This window comes from Heptranchias perlo, chromosome 13 (assembly GCF_035084215.1).
Source record: "Heptranchias perlo isolate sHepPer1 chromosome 13, sHepPer1.hap1, whole genome shotgun sequence".
NCBI lineage: Eukaryota > Metazoa > Chordata > Chondrichthyes > Hexanchiformes > Hexanchidae > Heptranchias > Heptranchias perlo.
The window spans coordinates 7,467,183-7,486,893 of NC_090337.1; the positions used below are offsets into that span (position 1 = coordinate 7,467,183).

The window sequence follows — 19,711 nt, forward strand, 5'->3', positions numbered from 1 at the left end:
ACTAAGTGTCAGTACCATTCTGGTGGATCTGTGCTGAACCCCTTCCAAGGCCATTATATCATTCCGGAGATAGAAACACTGAAATACAGAAAATAGCAGCAGGAGTAAACCATTTGGCCCTTCGAGCCTGCTCTGCCATTCAATATGATCATGGCTAATCCTCTATCTCAATACCATATTCCCGCTCTCTCCCTATACCCCTTGATGCCTTTTGTGTCTAGAAATCTATCTAGCTCCTTCTTAAATATATTCAGTGACTTGGCCTCCACAGCCTTCTGTGGCAGAGAATTCCACAGGTTCATCACCTTCTGAGTGAAGAAATTTCTTCTCATCTCAGTCCTAAATGTCCTACCCCGTAACCTGAGACTGTAACTGCTCGTTCTGAACCCCCCCAACCAGGGGAAACATCCTCCCTGCATCCAATCTGTCTACCCCTGTCAGAATTTTATATGTTTCAATGAGAACCCATCTCATTCTTCTAAACTCGAGTGAATGCAGGCGAGTCGACCCAATCTCTCCTCATACGACTATACTGCCATCCCAGGAATGAGTCTGGTGAACCTTCACTGCACTCCCTCTATGGGAAGTATATCCTTTCTTAGGTAAGGAGACCAAAACTGCACACAATACTCCAGGTGTGTTCTCACCAAGGCCCTGTATAACTGCAGTAATACATCCTTGCTCCTGTACTCAAATCCTCTTGCAATGAAGGTCAATATCGCATTTGCCTTCCTAACTGCTTGCTGCACCTGCATGTTTGCTTGCAGTGACTGGTGTACCAAAACTGAATGCAGTACTGCTGATGGGGCCTGTCCAAGTACTGTATCAATCCAGGGGCGCTGGCCAGCGGCTGTGGTGGTGGGAGCTGGTTTGTTGCAAGAACAATTCCATCATTCTTTGAGAAGGACGCCATTTTGGTTGTGATTCCCTGAAAGAGAAAACAGAGTAAAATGAGTCTTTTCTAATTTATAAACCAAACTTCTATTACATATCATGATTTTTTTTATTCGTTCATGGGATGTGGGCGTCACTGGCAAGGCCAGCATTTATTGCCCATCTCTAATTGCCCATGAGAAGGTGGTGGTGAGCCGCCTTCTTGAACCGCTGCAGTCCGTGTGGTGAAGGTTCTCCCACAGTGCTGTTAGGAAGGAAGTTCCAGGATTTTGACCCAGCGACGATGAAGGAAAGGCGATACATTTCCAAGTCGGGATGGTTGTGACTTGGAGGGGGACGTGCAGGTGGTGTTGTTCCCATGTGCCCACTGCCATTGTCCTTTTAGGTGGTAGAGGTCGCGGGTTTGGGAGGTGCTGTCGAAGAAGCCTTGGCGAGTTGCTGCACTGCATCCTGTGGATGGTACACACTGCAGCCACTGTGCGCCGGTGGTGAAGGGAGTGAATGTTTAGAGTGGTGGATTGGATGCCAATCAATCGGGCTGCTTTGTCCTGGATTGTGTCGAGCTTCTTGAGTGTTGTTGGAGCTGCACTCTTCCAGGCAAGTGGAGAGTATTCCATCACACTCCTGACTTATGTCTTGTCGATAGTGCAAAGGCTTTGGGGAGTCAGGAGGTGAGTCACTCGCCGCAGAATACCCAGCCTCTGACCTGCTCTTGTAGCCACTGTATTTATATGGCTGGTCCAGTTAAGTTTCTGGCCAATGGTGACCCCCAGGATGTTGATGGTGGGGGATTCGGCAATGGTAATGCCGTTGAATGTCAAGGGGAGGTGGTTAGACTCTCTCTTGTTGGAGATGGTCATTGCCTGGCACTTGTCTGGCACGAATATTTCTTGCCACTTATGAGCCCAAGCCTGGATGTTGTCCAGGTCTTGCTGCATGCGGGCTCGGACTGCTTCATTATCTGAGGGGTTGCGAATGGAACTGAACACTGTGCAATCATCAGCGAACATCCCCATTTCTGACGTTATGTTGGAGGGAAGGTCATTGATGAAGCAGCTGAAGATAGTTGGGCCTCGGACACTGCCCTGAGGAACTCCTGCAGCAATGTCCTGGGGCTGAGATGATTGGCCTCCAACAACCACTACCATCTAACTCTGTGCTAGGTATGACTCCAGCCACTGGAGAGTTTTCCCCCTGATTCCCATTGACTTCAATTTTACTAGGGCTCCTTGGTGCCACACTCGGTCAAATGCTGCCTTGATGACAAGGGCAGTCACCCTCACATCACCTCTGGAATTCAGCTCTTTTGTCCATGTTTGTACCAAGGCTGTAATGAGATCTGGAGCCGAGTGGTCCTGGCGGAACCCAAACTGAGCATCGGTGAGCAGGTTATTGGTGAGTAAGTGCCGCTTGATAGCACTGTCGACGACACCTTCCATCACTTTGCTGATGATTGAGAGTGGACTGATGGGGCGGTAATTGGCCGGATTGGATTTGTCCTACTTTTTGTGAACAGGACATACCTGGGCAATTTTCCACATTGTCGGGTAGATGCCAGTGTCGTAGCTGTACTGGAACAGCTTGGCTAGAGGTGCAGCTAGTTCTGGAGCACAATTCTTCAGCACTACAGCTGGGATGTTGTCGGGGCCCATAGCCTTTTCTGTATCCACTGCACTCAGCCGTTTCTTGATATCACGTGGAGTGAATCGAATTGGCTGAAGACTGGCTTCTGTGATGGTAGGGATATCGGGAGGAGGCCAAGATGGATCATCTACTCGGCACTTCTGGCTGAAAATGATTGCAAACGCTTCAACCTTGTCTTTTGCACTCATGTGCTGGACTCCGCCATCATTGAGGAAGAAGATGTTTGCAGAGCCTCCTCCTCCCGTTAGTTGATCAATTTTCCACCACTATTCACGACTGGATCTGCAGGACTGCAGAGCTTTGATCTGATTCGTTGGTTGTGGAATCGCTTAGCTCCGTCTATAGCATGTCGCATCCACTGTTTAGCATGCATGTCGTCCTCAGTTGTAGCTTCACCAGGTTGGCACTTCATTTTTAGGCACGCCTGGTGCTGCTCCTGGCATGCTCTTCTGCACTCCTCATTGAACCTGGGTTGATCCCCTGGCTTGTTTGTAATGGTAGAATGAGGAATCTGCCGTGCCATGACGTTACAGATTGTGCTGGAATACAATTCCGCTGCTGCTGGTGGCCCACAGCGCCTCATGGATGCCCAGTTTTGAGCTGCTCGATCTATCCCATTTAGCACGGTGGTCGTGCCACACAACACGTTGGATGGTGTCCTCAGTACGAAGACGGGACTTCGTCTTCACGCGGACTGTGCGGTGGTCACTCCTACCAATACTGTCATGGACAGATGCATTTGCGACAGGTAGATTGGTGAGGACGAGGTCAAGTAAGTTTTTCCCTCGTGTTGGTTCGCTCACCACCTGCTGCAGGCGCAGGTCTGGCAGTTATGTCCATCAGGACTCGGCCAGCAGTGGTGCTACCGAACCACTATTGGTGAAACGACATTGAAGTCCCACACCCAGAGTACATTCTGTGCCCTTGCTACCCTCAGTGCTTCCTCCAAGTGGTGTTCAAAATGGAGAAGGACTGATTCATCAGCTGAGGGAGGATGGCAGGTGGTAATCAGCAGGAGGTTTCCTTGCCCATGTTTGACCTGATGCCATGAGATTTCATGGGGTCCAGAGTCAATGTTGAGGACTCCCAGGGCCACTTCCTCCTGACTGTATATCACTGTACCGCCACCTCTGGTGGGTCGGTCCTGCAGGTGGGACAGGACATTCGCAGGGATTGTGATGGAAGAGTCTGGGAATTTGGCTGAAAGGTATGATTCTGTGAGTATGGCTATGTCAGGCTGTTGCTTGACTAGTCTGTGGGACAGCTCTCCCAATTTTGGCACAAGTCCCCACATGTTAGTTAGGAGGACCTTGCAGGGTCGACTGGGCTTTGTTGGCCTTTGTCTTGTCTGATGCCTGGTGGCCCGTCCAGTTTTATTCTTATTGTGACTTTTTTTAGAGAGATTTTACAACTGAGTGGCTTGCTAGGCCATTTCAGAGGGCAATTAAGAATCAACCACATTGCTGTGGGCCTGGAGTCACATATGGGCCAGACCGGGTAAGGACAGCAGATTTCCTTCCCTAAAGCATTTGGACAGTTACATGGGGAAGATGGGTATCGAGGGATATGGGCCAAGTGCAGGCAATTGGGACTAGCTTAGTGGTATAAACTGGGCGACATGGACATGTTGGGCCGAAGGGCCTGTTTCCATGTTGTAACTTCTATGATTCTATGGACATTAGTGAACCAGATGGGTTTTTACGACAATCCGGCAGTTTCATGGCCACTGTTACTGATACTCGTATTTTAATTCCAGATTTTATTTGATTAATTGAATTTAAATTCCCCAGTTGCCATGACGGGATTTGAATTTATGACTTTAGGTTATTAATCCAGGCCTCTGGATTACAAGTCCAGTAACATAACCACTGTGCTACCGTACCCCTCACTAGATCACTAGATGTACGCCCAACAGGTTAAAACAGAGCCACAATAAAATGGAAGGTGGAATTGGAATTTCCTTGCAAAGAAAAGTAAAGGATGTTCAACTTTACTTTCACAGTCCAAAGCTTTAAGCATTGCTTATGAATAAAGAAATATTTTTAATCTCTCACTATCAGGTAAGGCGAACAATGTTAAGAAACTTACGAGCCCTGTGACACAATTAAACCCAGCTTTATTCATGCTAAGGCTGCACAGAAATGCTTCCCTTTTTATTGCGCCCAGTAAGGAAGCGTTGTTAAGAATTACATAGAATGTAAAGTATAGAAACAGGCCATTCGGCCCAACAGATCCATGCCGGTGTTTATGCTCCACACGAGACTACTCCCTCACTACTTCATCTCACCCTATCGGTATATCCTTCTATTCCTTTCGCCGTCATGTGTTTATCTAGCTTCCCCTTAAATGCATCTATGCTAGTCACCTCAACTACTCCTTGTGGTAGCGAGTTCCACATTCTCACCACTCACTAGGTGAAGAGGTTTCTCCTGAATTCCCTATTGGATTTATTTGTGACTATCTTATATTTATGGTCCATGGTTCTGGACTCCTTCGCAAGTAGAAACATCTTCTGTAGGTCTACCCTAGCAAAATTTTTCATAACCTTAAAGACCTCTACCAGGTCACCCGTCAGTCTTCTCTTTCCTAGAGAAAAGAGCCCCGGCCTGTTCAATCTTTCCTCAAAGGCATCACCTGTCAGTTCTGGTACCATTCTAGTAAATCTTTTTTGCACCTTCTCCAGTGCCTCCAGAGAGGCGCATAATGCAGAAGATTATAGTCATTTGGAAACTTCTGCAATTTCTTCAGAACACATAACGCAGACAGTTTCAATGGCAACAACAGTGCCAGATTATATGCAATGGTCAACTGCTTTATTTCCAGAAACATGAATAAGTCTGAAAATCCCCCAATAGGAACCGCTAAAAATAGCGGATCACATTGTTACAAACTAATCCGAGGAAGATGGGCACTTGGAATTTCCGCCGGGCTTCCCTCCTTTCCCGCCGTAACTGTTGCTCCAAATTCCCCTGCACCTTCCTTTCTATCTCATTCGCTCATTAATTTCTGCTTCTTTTTCTCCGCCTTCATTTTTTTTTCTATTCCTTTCTTCGCTTCTATTACAGTCCTTCTCCTCTCTCTCGCATTTCTGTTTTTCTCTCTTCTGTGTTTCTTCTCTCTCTATTTATATATATCTTCCACTTTTGATTCTCGCCCTCTACACTCCACTTTGTGTCTCCGCTCCCTCAACTTCGCTTCTATCCCTCATTCACTTTCCGCTCCCCTCTTATCTCTCTCATCCCCCTCATGTTCGCATCTCTCTTTCTCCCCCTCGCTTTACTCAGCCCCCTCCTCTCACTTTTCCTTTTCTCCTTGTCATTTTCTCCACCATATTACCTGCTTTTTCCGACTAAACCATTTTTGTCTTTACTTCCTGAAGCGTTCGAGCTACCGTGTGGGAGCACCATGTGGAATATGAAGGAGTCGGACTGGCCTTAATTTCGAAGTGTCATTGATGTTGAGTGCGCTAGTTTTTTACTAATTCTGTAAGTGTGGCTTTTGTCTGAATGTTGTGTATGTTTTCTCACCGAGACTGCTTATGTCTTTTTTTTACTGAGGTTCTGTGTGTTTTTTTTACCTAGGTTGTTTATGTATGTGTACATTGGGATCACAATATAATTAGATTCAATCTGCACAGCCAGACAAACGTTACTGGCATTTTGATCCTACTTCAGATGTTCAAGAAGACCATTTTTTAAAATAGCAAAGGACCGAATGGCCTTCTTCTGTTCCTATGAGGTTCTCTGATTCTATATGGGATTAATTGGATGGTTCTTTCAAAGAGCCAGCACAGGGACGATGGCTCGAATAGCCTCCTTCTGTGCTGTATGATTCTATGATTTGAAACAAATACATTGGGCAGCCCAATTAGGAAAGAAAATACTAATACTGATGAAATACGAAAAGCTCTCAAACCATTTTAAGGTAAAAAGCAGCAATGAATGCCCTTAGGGTTATATGAAGTGCACATGGTGAAACTCAACATAAATGGCTAACTGGTCGTGTGCGAGGACAAATTAAACTCCAACAAGAGTATTTTACAAATTAATAAGACTAGGAATAGACACTGGGATCAGCTTAAGGCAACATGAGTTGCCATCAGAGCAGCTGAAAAAAGAAAAAAAGGACTCACATTTATACAGCGCCTTTCAAGACCTCATGATTCCCCGAAGCGCTTCACAGCCAATTAAGTACTTTTGTAGTGCAGTCTCTGTGGTAATGCAGGAAATAGTCAATTTGCGCACAGCAAGGTCCCACAAATAGCAAGGTGATAATGACCAGATAATCTGCTTTTTTAGTGATGCTGATTGATGGATAAATATTTACCAGGTCACCGGGGTGTAGTCATCTGGTCTTCTTCCAAATAGTATCATGGGATCTTTCACGACCACCTGAGAAGGCAGACCGGATCTTGGTTTATAGTCTCATCGGAAAGACGGCAATTCCGACAGTGCAACACAATCTCAGTACTACACTCCAGTGTCAGCCTCCAATTTGTGCCCACATTTCTGGGGTGGGACTTAAACCTATAACTTTCTGCGGCAGTGGCAAGGAGTGCTACCAATTGAACCACGGCTAACTAAAGGGTTACCTGAAACGAAGATTATGGGTAACTGCAGTAGCAAAAGTATTTTAAAAAACTATTATATGGCTCAGGAGAAAACAAGAAACATAGTGCCATTAAAGGACACAACAGGGTGAACTCCCAGAGCATGGTGCAGGTTTTAAATGGCTACTCTGAATCAATCTTCACTCTAGTAGATGATGCTCAGTTACTATTAATACAACATACAGTTAACATTATTTAATATTTAATGGAGAAATATGCAGGTCTATGGGGAAAGAGAAGGAGTGTGGGACAGCTCTTTCAAAGAGCCGGCACAGACACGTAGTATAATCAGCCACACTGATTTTGAAATTCGCGGCCTTATTTATAAGTCGCTCCATATTCTCCAGACCTCCATCCCAGATCGCACTTTACGCTGATCTCATTCTCACTGCAGGTCTCCAATCATTTCCTTCATCATCGGTTTACCCTGTCACATCTCTCCTCACTTTCATGGTGAAATCTATTTCTTCAGGCTCATGGTCGGAGTCGAGTTCCCCCTTTGGGAAGCGCCTCGGTGTCATTGCCTACTTTGATATCGCTTTATCAGTAATGGTCTGCATTATAACAGCAGGGCAGAATGGGTAATATGTGCAGACTGTCAGTCCCCCTCGCTGGATGATAATTGTGCGGATTGCAATATATATTCTACAGTACAGAAGGAGGTCATTCGGCCCATCGTGCCTGCGCTCGCTTTTTGAAAGAGCTATCCAATTAACCCCACTTCCCTACTCTCACATGAAAGATTGCCGACAGAAATTGCCGACATAAACAGACGAGCGTGAAACATTCCCCCCTTTATTGTGCCAGAAGCTTATCTCGTACCATCTATGCATGTAAAGTGCAGAAGAAGAATATCCATGAATGATCTTATATTAAACTATTTCTTCAACAGGATTCTAAGGAGACAAAGATATATGAAGAGCACAGATTTCAATTTCAAGGCAGCTAAATGCGACTATTGCATATATATTAGCAGTCAAGGAAATATGGAAAGATGACATCGTAGATGCCTGACCTCAGTTTCGTGTCGTGTCTGAATGAACAACATGTGGCTTTGATCAGTGATAGATTTTAATTGAATTGATCTTCAACCTCTCAATTGCTGAAATATATTCCTTTGCTTTGCTTTTGATTTACGATTTAGCTTTGAATTCTTTCCAGTTGTCCGAGATAAAATGGGGTCGAAAGTATTATCTAAATATCTAAAAGTCGTATCTAGTGATGAACAATAGCAGCATCAAGCCTTTTGCATTCTCTGGAGAAATGTTGACGTTTCATCGGAAAATGTTTACTCACTGTTGGGATTTAAACATTCGCCTATTTTATTAGATGTGAATTCTATTCTCTGTAAAATTGCCCAGCCATTAGTTATGACATAATCGCATCAGTAAATTTGCCTCCATATATAGGTACATTGTACATCGTGTCATAGTTAGGGATAACCTGGTGACATGTCCCTTGCAATAAAGTAATGTCTCCGTTTTTGATTGTGCTGTTGCTAGCTGCTGTGCCTACACGAGAAACATCTGGTATCGTCTGTAAGCGTCGAGCAAAGCACCATTTACCTGATTTATCTGAGGATGGGGATATCATCCTGGGTGGAATATTTACAGTGCATTTAGAAGCAATTCAGGGCGTTCATTCATTTACCATTGCTCCGACAGAAACAGAATGCGGAAGGTGAGTCGAGCTCTTGTTGTGGACAATTATCATTTCATTTTCTGTACAAAAAACCCCTCTATCCCCAGTCCAAAATATATTTTTCTGGATTCAGTGGCTAATTATCATCTGGCTGGTTTAAAAAGCATATTTTTTTCAGATGATTTGATTTGGAGAATCATTTCCACGGAATGACCATCCTTCAATTATTTACATCGACGTTCTTTGTGTGGCAGCGCTGGTATTATTGGAACTAGTCAAGAAATATTATGTGTCTATCTGTAAATATAATCTGAAGAATGATCGGCAAAGATATATTAAAACATATCCGACACCCTGGACATGTATAGTTGCTTTGAAGCCAAATATTTGCTAAACACCGTGTAACAATCGTTGTGTCCTTAGTACTCGTGAGTAGAAACATCTGGTGTTCTTAACACGTTAGAGGTCGATGTGTTGTACAGGTTGCTAAATCATTACATGGGAGCGAAAAACAAATATGGGTGCCTGCAAAGATACCACTGAGTTCTTAATTATTTTACGTTGATAGTTGTGTCATTTTCTTAATATTACATACCTTTAAATCTTATGCACTTCCATGGCCATAATGTATACGTTGCTAGATAATGGGATAGAAAATGTCATTTTCTCATGTAAGATTAACCTTGCTTCAGCTACATTGCATATCGATCCAGATGAACTACTATAGTATTTGAGTTATAAAGCTATTCTTTTGTCTTATTGGTGAATATATGCAAAAGTGGAGTGTTTAAGACGCACATAGATAGTTGACGGATTGCTTGTGCACTAATCTTATTCTTTTCACCGTGACGATGTGTATCCCAATTGGAATATCATCATTGAAATATAATAGACTTGCTTAATCTGGTGACTAAATAGCAACATCAGAGAACATTAATAAAGAATAGTCAAAAAATTAAAATTATAATTTTAGGAAGTGTAACCGATGATATTTTTAATTACAATAAATATACAAATAATTTGTTATAGATCTTTAGTACAGGCGTTCATGTATCGCAAAGCCACTAGAATATCAGATCTCGTTTGAATGGGTTTTCCTGTCATATCTCTGATTAAAAAGAGAAAAATCCATTTGGTGGCTGTTAATGCATGAAGATATTTTTTTTCTCGAATACGGTTTCACAAGAACAAAAATATCGTGTGTTAATAATTTTGTGCAATACCGGACTGAATTCTGCTTCATGTGCTTTTATATATATCCCGCAGTTTTCACTTGGCAAGCTTTCGCTTGGTGCAGACCATGATTTTTGCTATTGAAGAAATAAATAAGAATAAATTTCTACTTCCGAATATCACTCTGGGATATAAGATCCACGATGACTGCTCATCCTCGGCGATTGCGTCAGAAGCAGCGCTCGCTTTGGTCAACGGTGAAGAAGAACGAATTGATTACCCAGAATGTAGAGGTTCCTCCAATGTCGCTGCTATTATTGGTTGTGATATATCTACGTCCTCCATAGTAACTGCAAGGACAATTGGATCTTTCGGAATTCCGATGGTAAGGTGTCAAATATTTGACTGCATTTTCATTAAGACGGTGTTTAGGTATCTTCGGTCAGTTTCCCGAGAATGGAAGTCCACCACACACATCAAAAAAAAAAATCCCAGGTTGGATGCGGTATCTTTACTGAGTTATTTGATGTGCGAGAAGAATTGCCCTGGTCTCAAAGTGAAGCGACAGCAAAATTGTAGAGAGATTTTTTTCACAAAGTATTTGCGAATTTATTAGAAATTTATTAGAAATTTCGCAGTGTGCAAATCTTCAAAATGTAGTTACGATGCAACTATAACATTGCAACTATAACATTGCAACTATAACATTGACCAGTTGAAATTTTATCCCATCATTTTTTTATTTTGTCATGCTACAGATTGAAAATTGTTTGATTAATTCCAATTACATGTGAACATTTTAATATGATTTTGAACAAATATCAACTAATTCGAATTGTGCAAAAAACTTGCAATAAACTATAATACTTATATATAGAGAATTCAAAGAAGAATGAACGCATGTTTTACTGTGTGCAGCCGTATTCATATATTTATGTTTTTCTTTACACAGGTTAGTTACTTCTCTACTTGTACCTGCCTCAGCGATAAGCAAGAATATCCTACATTTTTTAGAACTATACCGAGTGACATCTATCAGTCCAAACTTCTCGCTGAACTCGTGAAAACTTTCGGCTGGACTTGGATTGGAACAGTTAGAAGTAACATCGATTACGGTAATTTTGGAATGCAAGAATTTGTTGAACATGTCCAAAAATTTGGGGTTTGCATTGCGTACTCTGAATCTTTTTACAGGACCGATTCTGCTGAGAAAATAAGCAAAGTAGTGCAGGTGATCAAACAGGCGACTACAAAGGTCGTGGTGGCCTTTGTTGATACCGGAGATATGCGAGTTTTACTTAAGGAAGTTTTGCGTCAAAATGTAACTGGCATACAGTGGATTGGAACTGAAGGGTGGGTTACAGAAAATTTGCTCCCACCCGAAGAAAGCGCAAGATTTCTCGTTGGGACAATCGGCGCAGCAACCCGTAGGACAGAGATAGCAAACCTGAGAGATTATCTTCTTAAAGTTCATCCTTCTAATTTTCGTGATAACATTTTAGTGAAGGAGTTTTGGGAAAACGTATTCGCGTGCTATATGACAAAGCAAAGAAATTTTGCATTTCAAACACGGCAATGCACAGGGAAGGAACAATTGGATGGGATAGAAAATGCATATCTTCCGGAAATAATGGACGGAAGTTCGTACCACGTGTACAAAGCGGTCTATGCTGTTGCTCATGCACTTCACGATATGCGTTCCTGTGAAGAAGGCAATGGACCCTTTATGAATAATACATGTGCTCATATTTCAAATTTTGAGCCCTGGCAGGTAGGTAAACATGTTCATTTTATTGTTACGCAATCTTTTACAGAGAGAATCTAAGTACTATCATGTTTGTGAAGCGTTGATTGTTCCATTTTCATCTGTGACCTTGTCTCACGACTAATTCTACTAAGCAATTCTATTTCAATAAGAACACAGTACCTTTAGGTAATGAGATTAAAAAGAATAACACGCCAATGCTGAAAGTATGAAGACGTACATCCGTTTAACATCTCATCCGAAATATGGCACATCCGACATTACATCACTACACAGAAGTATCAGCCTAGAATTTGTGCTCAAGTCTCTGGAATGGGACTGTGAACGCACAACCATTCTGACTCAGAAGTTAGAGTGTTACCCATTGAGCCACAGTTGACACTGTTAGTTTTATGTATGGTCCATGATCAGAAACATGAGAATTCAAATAAATGGTTAACCTCCAAACGTTATTTGTTCCTCTTCGGGTGCTGATTGCCTTGTCCTATATATTCAGCATTTCATTTTTAAGTTAATATAAATGAATCTGAATGTATATTTTGCATATATGTGAGAGTAACTGCCCTTGACATCAAGGCAGCATTTGACCGAGTGTGGCACCAAGGAACCCTAGTGAAATTGAAGTCAATGGGAATCAGGTGGAAAACTCCCCGGTGGCTGGAGCCATATCTAGCACAAAGGAAGATGGTAGTGGTTGTTGGAGGCCAATCATTTCAGCCCCATGACTTTGCTGCAGGAATTCCTCAGGGCAGTGTCCTAGGCCCAACCATCTTCAGCTGCTTCATCAATGACCTTTCTTCCAACATAAGGTCAGAAATGGGGATGTTCGCTGATGATTGCACATTGTTCAGTTCCATTCGCAACTCCTCAGATGATGAAGCAGTCCGAGCCCGCGTGCAGCAAGACCTGGACAACATCCAGGCTTTGGCTGATAAGAGACAAGTAACATTGGCGCCAGGCAATGACCATCTCCAACAAGAGAGAGTCTAACCACCTCCCCTTGACATTCAACGGCATTTCCATCGCTGAATCCCCCACCATCAACATCCTGGGGGTTACCATTGACTAGAAACTTAACTGGACCATCCTGGCTACAAAAGCAGGTCAGAGGCTGGGTATCCTGCGGTGAGTGACTCACCTGCTGACTCCCCAAAGCCCTTGCACCGACTACAAGGCACAAGTCAGGAGTGTGATGGAATACTCCCCACTTGCCTGGATGAGTGCAGCTCCAACAACACTCACGAAGCTCGACACCATCCAGGACAAAGCAGCCCGCTTGATTGGCACCGCATCCACCACCCTAAACATTCACTCCCTTCGCCATCGGCGCACCATGGCTGCAGTGTGTATCATCTACAGGATGTACTGCAGCAACTCGCCAAGGCTTCTTCGACAGCACCTCCCAAATGTGCATCCTCTACCACCTAGAAGGACAAGGGCAGCAGGCACATGGAAACAACACCACCTCCATCTTCCCCTCCCAGTCGCACACCATCCCGACTTGGAAATGTTTCACCGCTCCATCATCGTTGCTGGGTCAAAATCCTTGAACTCCCTACCTAACAGCCCTATGGGCGAACCTTCACCACACGGGCTGCAGCGGTTCAGGAAGGCAGTTCACCACCACCTTCTCATGGGCAATTAGGGATGGGCAATAAATGCTGGCTTTGCTAGTGACGCCCACGTCCCATGAACGAATAAAAAAATATGCGCCTAACCCATGATTACAACTAAAGACTTACATGTCTCCTGTTATTCTTCTATAGCTGCTCCATTACCTACATTCAGCAAATTTTACGGCTCGGACTGGAGAAATCGTGTATTTTGATGGAAGCGGTGATCCAGTCCCGACATATGAATTAATAAATCTTCAAACGAATTTGAAGGGTACAATTGAAATAGTAAATATTGGCTATTATGATGGTTCAGCACCTACAGGACAAGAAATTGTCCTGAATATCGGGGATATCGTGTGGAGCAGCGTTGGAAGTAAGGTATGTTACGCAGGTCTCTTACTGGCATACCATGATCAACCGTGAGCTTTAAATCCGCAAAATGAAAAACAAGTGTACGTGTGTGTTTTTATTAATTTTCTGGGTGTGCGTAAGGCTGGCATTTATTGTCCAACTCTAGTTACCTTGGTTTGATGTAACGGAATCGATTTCTAGGCCACTTTAGAGGACAGTCCTCTCTCCTTTTTCTTTTCTTCACACCAGAACTTTTTGATGATCTTTAAAATATTATTATTTCTCATTGATTTCTCAGTGCGATTCAAATATCTGTCATGCAGTTAACTGTTAGAGTGCATTTTTAATTCTCCACTTCTAATCTGGCCATACCAATGCAGTCTCCATGAAATCTATCCACGAGTTCCTCAAATTGACTCCCGTTTTGGCTCTTGAGCGCCTTGGGACGTTTTATTAAATAAATGCAAATTGTTGTTGTTACTTTTTCCCACCAACATTCGTAAACCTTCAAAATTTGCATGTAGATGGGTGGCTGCTGCAATGGATATGACTGGATCAGTCTTAGTAATAGTTCGGTAAAGTGAACCATATATAGAATCATAGAATGGTTACAGCACAGAAGGAGGCCATTCAGCCCATTGACCCCGTGCTGGCTCTTTATAAGAACAATCCAGTTAGTCACATTCCCCCACCCTTTCCCCGTAGCCCAGCACTTTTTTTCCCATTGAAGTATTTATCCAATTCCTTTTTGAAAGCCACGATTGAATCTGTTTCCACCACTGTTTCAAGCAGCGGATTCCAGATCATGCCTACTCACTGCGTGAAAAGGTTTTTCCTCATGTCACATTTGGTTCTTTTGCCAATCACCTTAAATCGGTGTCCTCTGGTTCTCGACCCTTCTAACAATGGGAACAGTTTCTCTTTATTTACTCCATCTAAAACCTTTATGATTTTGAACACTTCTGTCAAATCGCCTCTCAATCTTCTCTGTTCACATAACTGAAGCCCTACATCCCTGGAACCATTCTAGTAAATCTTTTCTGCACCCATTTTAAGACCTTCACATCCATTCTAAAATGAGGAGCACAGAATTTGTCACAATACTCCAGTTGTGGCTGAACCAGTGTTTTATAAAGTTTCAACATAACTTCCTTGCTTTTGTACTCTATGCCTCTATTTATAAAGCCCAGGATCCCGTTTGCTTTTTATCCGCTTTCTCAACCTGTCCCGCCACCTTCAAACATTTGTGCACATATACCCCCACCTCTCTGTTCTTGCACCCGCTTTAGAATTGTACCACTTCGTTTATATTGCCCCTCCTCATTGGTCTTGTCAAATTGTGTCACTTTGCACTTCTCTGCGTTGAAGTTCATCTGCCGTGTGACTGCCCATTCCACGAACCTGTCTATATCCTCTTGAAGAAGTCGTGTACTATCCTCCTCACTGTTTACTAAACTTCCAAGTTTTGTGTCATCTGCAAGTTTTGAAATTGTGCCCTGTACACCTAAGTCCAAGTCATTAATATTTATCAAAAAAATAGTGGTCCTAGTACTGACCCCCGGGGAACACCACTGTATACTTTCCTCCAGTCCGAAAAACAACTGTTCACCACTATTTTCTGTTTCCTGTCACTTAGCCATTTTTGTGTATAATAATGTTAATCAGCTAAGCACTCAGAACTACAAGACGATAATTACTATCATTGGTTTGAAAAAAATCTGCACCTCCAAGGAAAGTATATTGAGAGGCACCGATTGGCGTAGAATTTCTACTCTCAAGCCTCCCCCTCCCGCACATATTACGCAATATTTTCCACAAAATAGCACTGAACTCTATGGGTTCCATGCTATCCTCACCGCCACCAGTTTCTTATCATTTTTAAACAATCTTGAAATTGGATCATTCTTTGTTGGCTACAGTCTCTCAGTATTGGAGGTCGCTGAAAGGTCATAAATCGTGATAATTTAATAATTTACGCCTGTTTTATTTTCCGGTTACTTCACCCTTAATAAGAGCATTTAGATAATCAATTACGCAGTTTATAAAAACAGTAATATTCAAAACTAAATATTACTCAAAATGATGTTTGGTATATTACGTGTATCATCAGTTCAAAGCAACATCGAAGTTATAATAGGCAAAGTAACGTGGTCCACAGTTCGAAAGAAAAAGAAAGAAAAATTATATAGAGCCTTTCACGAAGTCCCAGCGCGCTTTTTGGCTGATGAAGTACTTTTGAAATGTAAAAAACATTGCAGCCATTTTTCGCACAGCAAGGTCCCACAAGCAGCAATGTGAAAATGACTTGTGATGTAGGTTGAGGGATCAATATTGGCCAGGACACCGTGGAGATCTCCCCTGCTTGTCTCTGAAATATTGCCATGGGATCTTTTATGTCCACTTGAGAGTGCAGACCGGGCCTCGGTTTAACATCTCATCCGAAAGATGACATCTTCCACAGTGCAACACTCCCTCAGTCAGCTTGGATTATGTGTTCAAGTATTTGAGTAGGGCTTGAACCCACATCTTTCTGAATGTGCAACCACTGAGCCAGGCTGTCACTTAATTTGACAAGAAAATGTTACTATTCCAGTGAAGTAAATTCTTGAATCTAATTAAAAGGTTTTATTTTACAACATCTGCGTGAAATGTGAAGACAGTTAGTGCATCACAAATGTTAGTTGACGTTTTCAGTCCTTTGAAAAATTCCCGATCACGGAAAAGCATAGAAATATAAAAAAATATGCCCACTTAAACCCCTAGAACCGATGAGTTGTAAATAATTCTGCAGTTTCCTTTAATTCTAATTTTCGATATATATCGATAATGTAAGTACGTTTTGCTTTGCTTTAGATTCCACGTGCACTTTGCACAGAACCTTGTCCTCCTGGAACAAGAAAAGTAAGCAGGAAAGGGCAGCCGACATGTTGTTTTGACTGTGCAGAATGCGCTGATGGTGAGATTAGTAATACCACAGGTATGTGCAAACATGTTTACCGTGTACTGGTATGTAGGAACAGAGAACATTGGAACTTAGGAACAGGAGGAGGCCATTCAGCCCATCGAGCCTGTTCTGCCGTTCAATGAGATCATGGCTGTTCTGTACTCTAACTCCAGCCACCCGCCTTGGCTCCATATCCCTTAATACCCTTGGCTAGCAAAAATATATCCCACTCAGATTTAAAATTATGAATTCAGCTAGCATCTACTGCATTTTGTGGGAGAGAATTCCACACTTCTACAATGCTTTGTGTGAAGAACTGCTTCCTAACTTCTCTCTTGAATGGCCTGACTCTGGTTTTAAGGTTATGTCCCCTTTTCCTAGACTCGCCCACCAGCGGTAAAAGTTTTTCTGTGTCTACCCCATCAATACGTTTCAAAATCCTAAAAACCTCAATCAAATAACCCCTTAACCGTCTATATTCCAGAGAATACAAGCCTAGTTTATGTAATCTCTCCTCATAATCTAAACCTTGGAGTCCTGGTAACATTCCAGTGAATCTGCGTTGGACTCCTTCCAAGGCCAATATATTCTTTCTAAGGTGCGGTGTCCAGAACTGAACACAATACTCCAGATGTGGTCTAACCAGGGCTTTGTATAGCTGTGGCAAAATTTCCTCCCCTTTATGTTCTAGCCCTCTAGTTATAAAGGCTAAGATTCCATTAGACTTTTTGATTATTTATCGTACCTGACCACTACATTTTAATGATCTATGTACATGGATCCCTAAATCTCTTCGGACAGCCACTGTTCCTAGCTTTTCACAATTTAAAAAATGCTCGGATCTATCCCTTTTTGGTCCAAAATGGATGACCTCACACTTGACCTGCATTGAAATCCATCTGCCAAAGTTTTGCTCACTCAATTAATCTACCATTGTCTCTCTGTAATTTCATGCCCCCGTCGACAATACTTACTATTCCAGCACCGGCAAACTTGGATATATGGCTCTCGTTTGGTAATTCTGTGGTCACGAGCACCTTTCGTATTAAAAACGAGAAGCTATTATTTTTTTCAGATTCCACAGACTGTATGAAGTGCCCTGTGGAATACTGGTCTAATCAACAAAAAGACCGATGTGTTCGCAAGAAGATTGAATTTCTTTCCTTTGGTGAGATTCTGGGATTTGTGCTAGTGACACTTGCTTTAGTGGGAGTGTGCTTTACACTGGCTACAACTGCAATTTTCTTCCGGTATCGAGAAACTCCTATCGTTAAGGCTAACAATTCCGAGCTAAGCTTCCTTCTTCTCTTCGCACTAACGCTTTGCTTCCTGTGCTCACTCACTTTCATTGGTGAACCATCCGGATGGTCTTGCATGTTGCGCCGTACCGCGTTCGGTATTGTATTTGTCCTCTGTATTTCCTGTATTTTGGGGAAAACCATTCTTGTTGTGATAGCCTTTAAGGCAACACTTCCCAACAACAGCCTCATGAACTGGTTTGGACCTACGCAGCAACGGTTAGGCGTGTTCATCCTCACATTTATTCAAGGTTTAATTTGTACTATCTGGCTAACTGTATCACCTCCATATCCACTGAAAAACATGACCTATTATAGAGACATCATTATTTTGGAATGTGACGTGGGGTCTTTAAAAGCCTTTTATTTTGTGTCGAGTTATATTGCTCTTCTGTCCACTGTATGTTTTCTGCTTGCTTTCCTTGCGCGAAAACTTCCAGATAATTTCAACGACGCGAAGTACATAACTTTCAGTATGCTGATCTTCTGTGCCGTTTGGATAACTTTTATTCCAGTTTATGTGAGCTCTCCTGGAAAATACACTGTGGCTGTAGAGGTGTTTGCTATCTGGGCATCAAGCTTTGGTTTGCTTGTCTGTATTTTTTTTCCTAAGTGTTATATTATCTTACTGAAACCGCAGAATAACACAAAGAAAAATATGATGGGAAAACTAACTTGACAGTAACTCTGAAATTCTTTGTATTTGCACCGGTACTATTGTTCAGCTCAATTTCGTAGTATTTGTACCTACGCTATGTTCCATCTGAAATTCTTGATATTTGCACCTGCACTCAATTCGATCTGTATGAATATTACGTCAATGTACATAAATATTGCTTATTAAACGTAGCTTGAGTTCACTGTGGATGTGAAATGTGTTTAGTTTTCTAAGGACTGAAAACAAATGGATTCAATTTTATATCATTCTTTAACGCATATAGTGAATCATACAGACTGGGTTGTGTGGCACACCTGTACACGTAGAATCGTGTAATCAGTTGGAGGCGACTTGCTATAATGGCCGGTATAGGATTAAAATATTCTAGAGCATTAGATGTACAAGCTATGCACATCTAACAAGCTGATACTCCTCCCGCGGTAATTCTGATTTCAGTCTAAATCTAGACACAGAGTCGTTTTCCTCTGGGTCAGCTAGTTTAGAATTTGGGAAAGTTTAAAGATAGCATGGTCCTTATACATTGATATAATTCGAGCAAATGAATGAAAACTTAGATCAGTATCCAATGGTGCATTCTTCACAGGTTGACATTGAAAAGCTAAGACAATGTACATGAAAATCGGGCGAGATGTAAAACGGGCTTTCGACTCGGTATCAACCATTTTAATTTATCGCACAAAGTGAAGATCTACCAGAAACACAAAAAACATCCTTGGCAACAAAATAACGCTGCATATAACACCAGTAAAAATCATACAGTTGGTTCCTCGATCCTGTCCAAAATAGTTATGATGCAACTAAACTTCACGACTACCACTAGTGTTCATGCGCCCGACTCAGAGATGCAAAAAACAAAGATTGTTTTTAAGCACAAGGCCTATTGTGAAAGCTAAATGCTTTAAACTTATGCTCATTCGACTGACCTTCCTTTGAACCTTTTCCAGGGCATCTGTATGACCCTCCATTCGATGGGGCCAAAACTAAACAATGTATACAAAATGAGGCCTAATCGGAGTTTAGTACAAAACACTATAGCTTTACACTGGATAGTCCTTGCTACACATCCTGGTAGTTTATTTGCCTTCACAACAACCTCT

At 42.3% G+C, this 19,711-nt stretch overlaps 1 protein-coding gene across 1 annotated transcript; it reads left to right on the plus strand.

Annotated features, from left to right (window-relative positions):
• The first annotated feature begins 8,684 nt into the window (after positions 1-8,684).
• On the plus strand, positions 8,685-18,614 carry LOC137330974 (extracellular calcium-sensing receptor-like). The gene is made up of 6 exons (XM_067994554.1): positions 8,685-8,827; positions 10,055-10,346; positions 10,914-11,732; positions 13,493-13,720; positions 16,547-16,670; positions 17,713-18,614. The coding sequence occupies exons 2-6, from the start codon at positions 10,089-10,091 to the stop codon at positions 18,612-18,614; spliced, it is 2,331 nt and encodes a 776-aa protein (XP_067850655.1). The 5' UTR covers positions 8,685-8,827; positions 10,055-10,088.
• The last annotated feature ends 1,097 nt before the right edge of the window (positions 18,615-19,711 follow it).

Excerpts from the sequence above, each read along its gene's own strand:
- LOC137330974 (XM_067994554.1), top strand. The coding sequence starts at position 10,089 with ATGATTTTTGCTATTGAAGAAATAAATAAGAATAAATTTCTACTTCCG. Across the intron at positions 11,733-13,492 it reads CAAATTTTGAGCCCTGGCAG|CTGCTCCATTACCTACATTC; the intron begins GTAGGTAAACAT and ends ATTCTTCTATAG. Across the intron at positions 16,671-17,712 it reads TGAGATTAGTAATACCACAG|ATTCCACAGACTGTATGAAG; the intron begins GTATGTGCAAAC and ends TATTTTTTTCAG.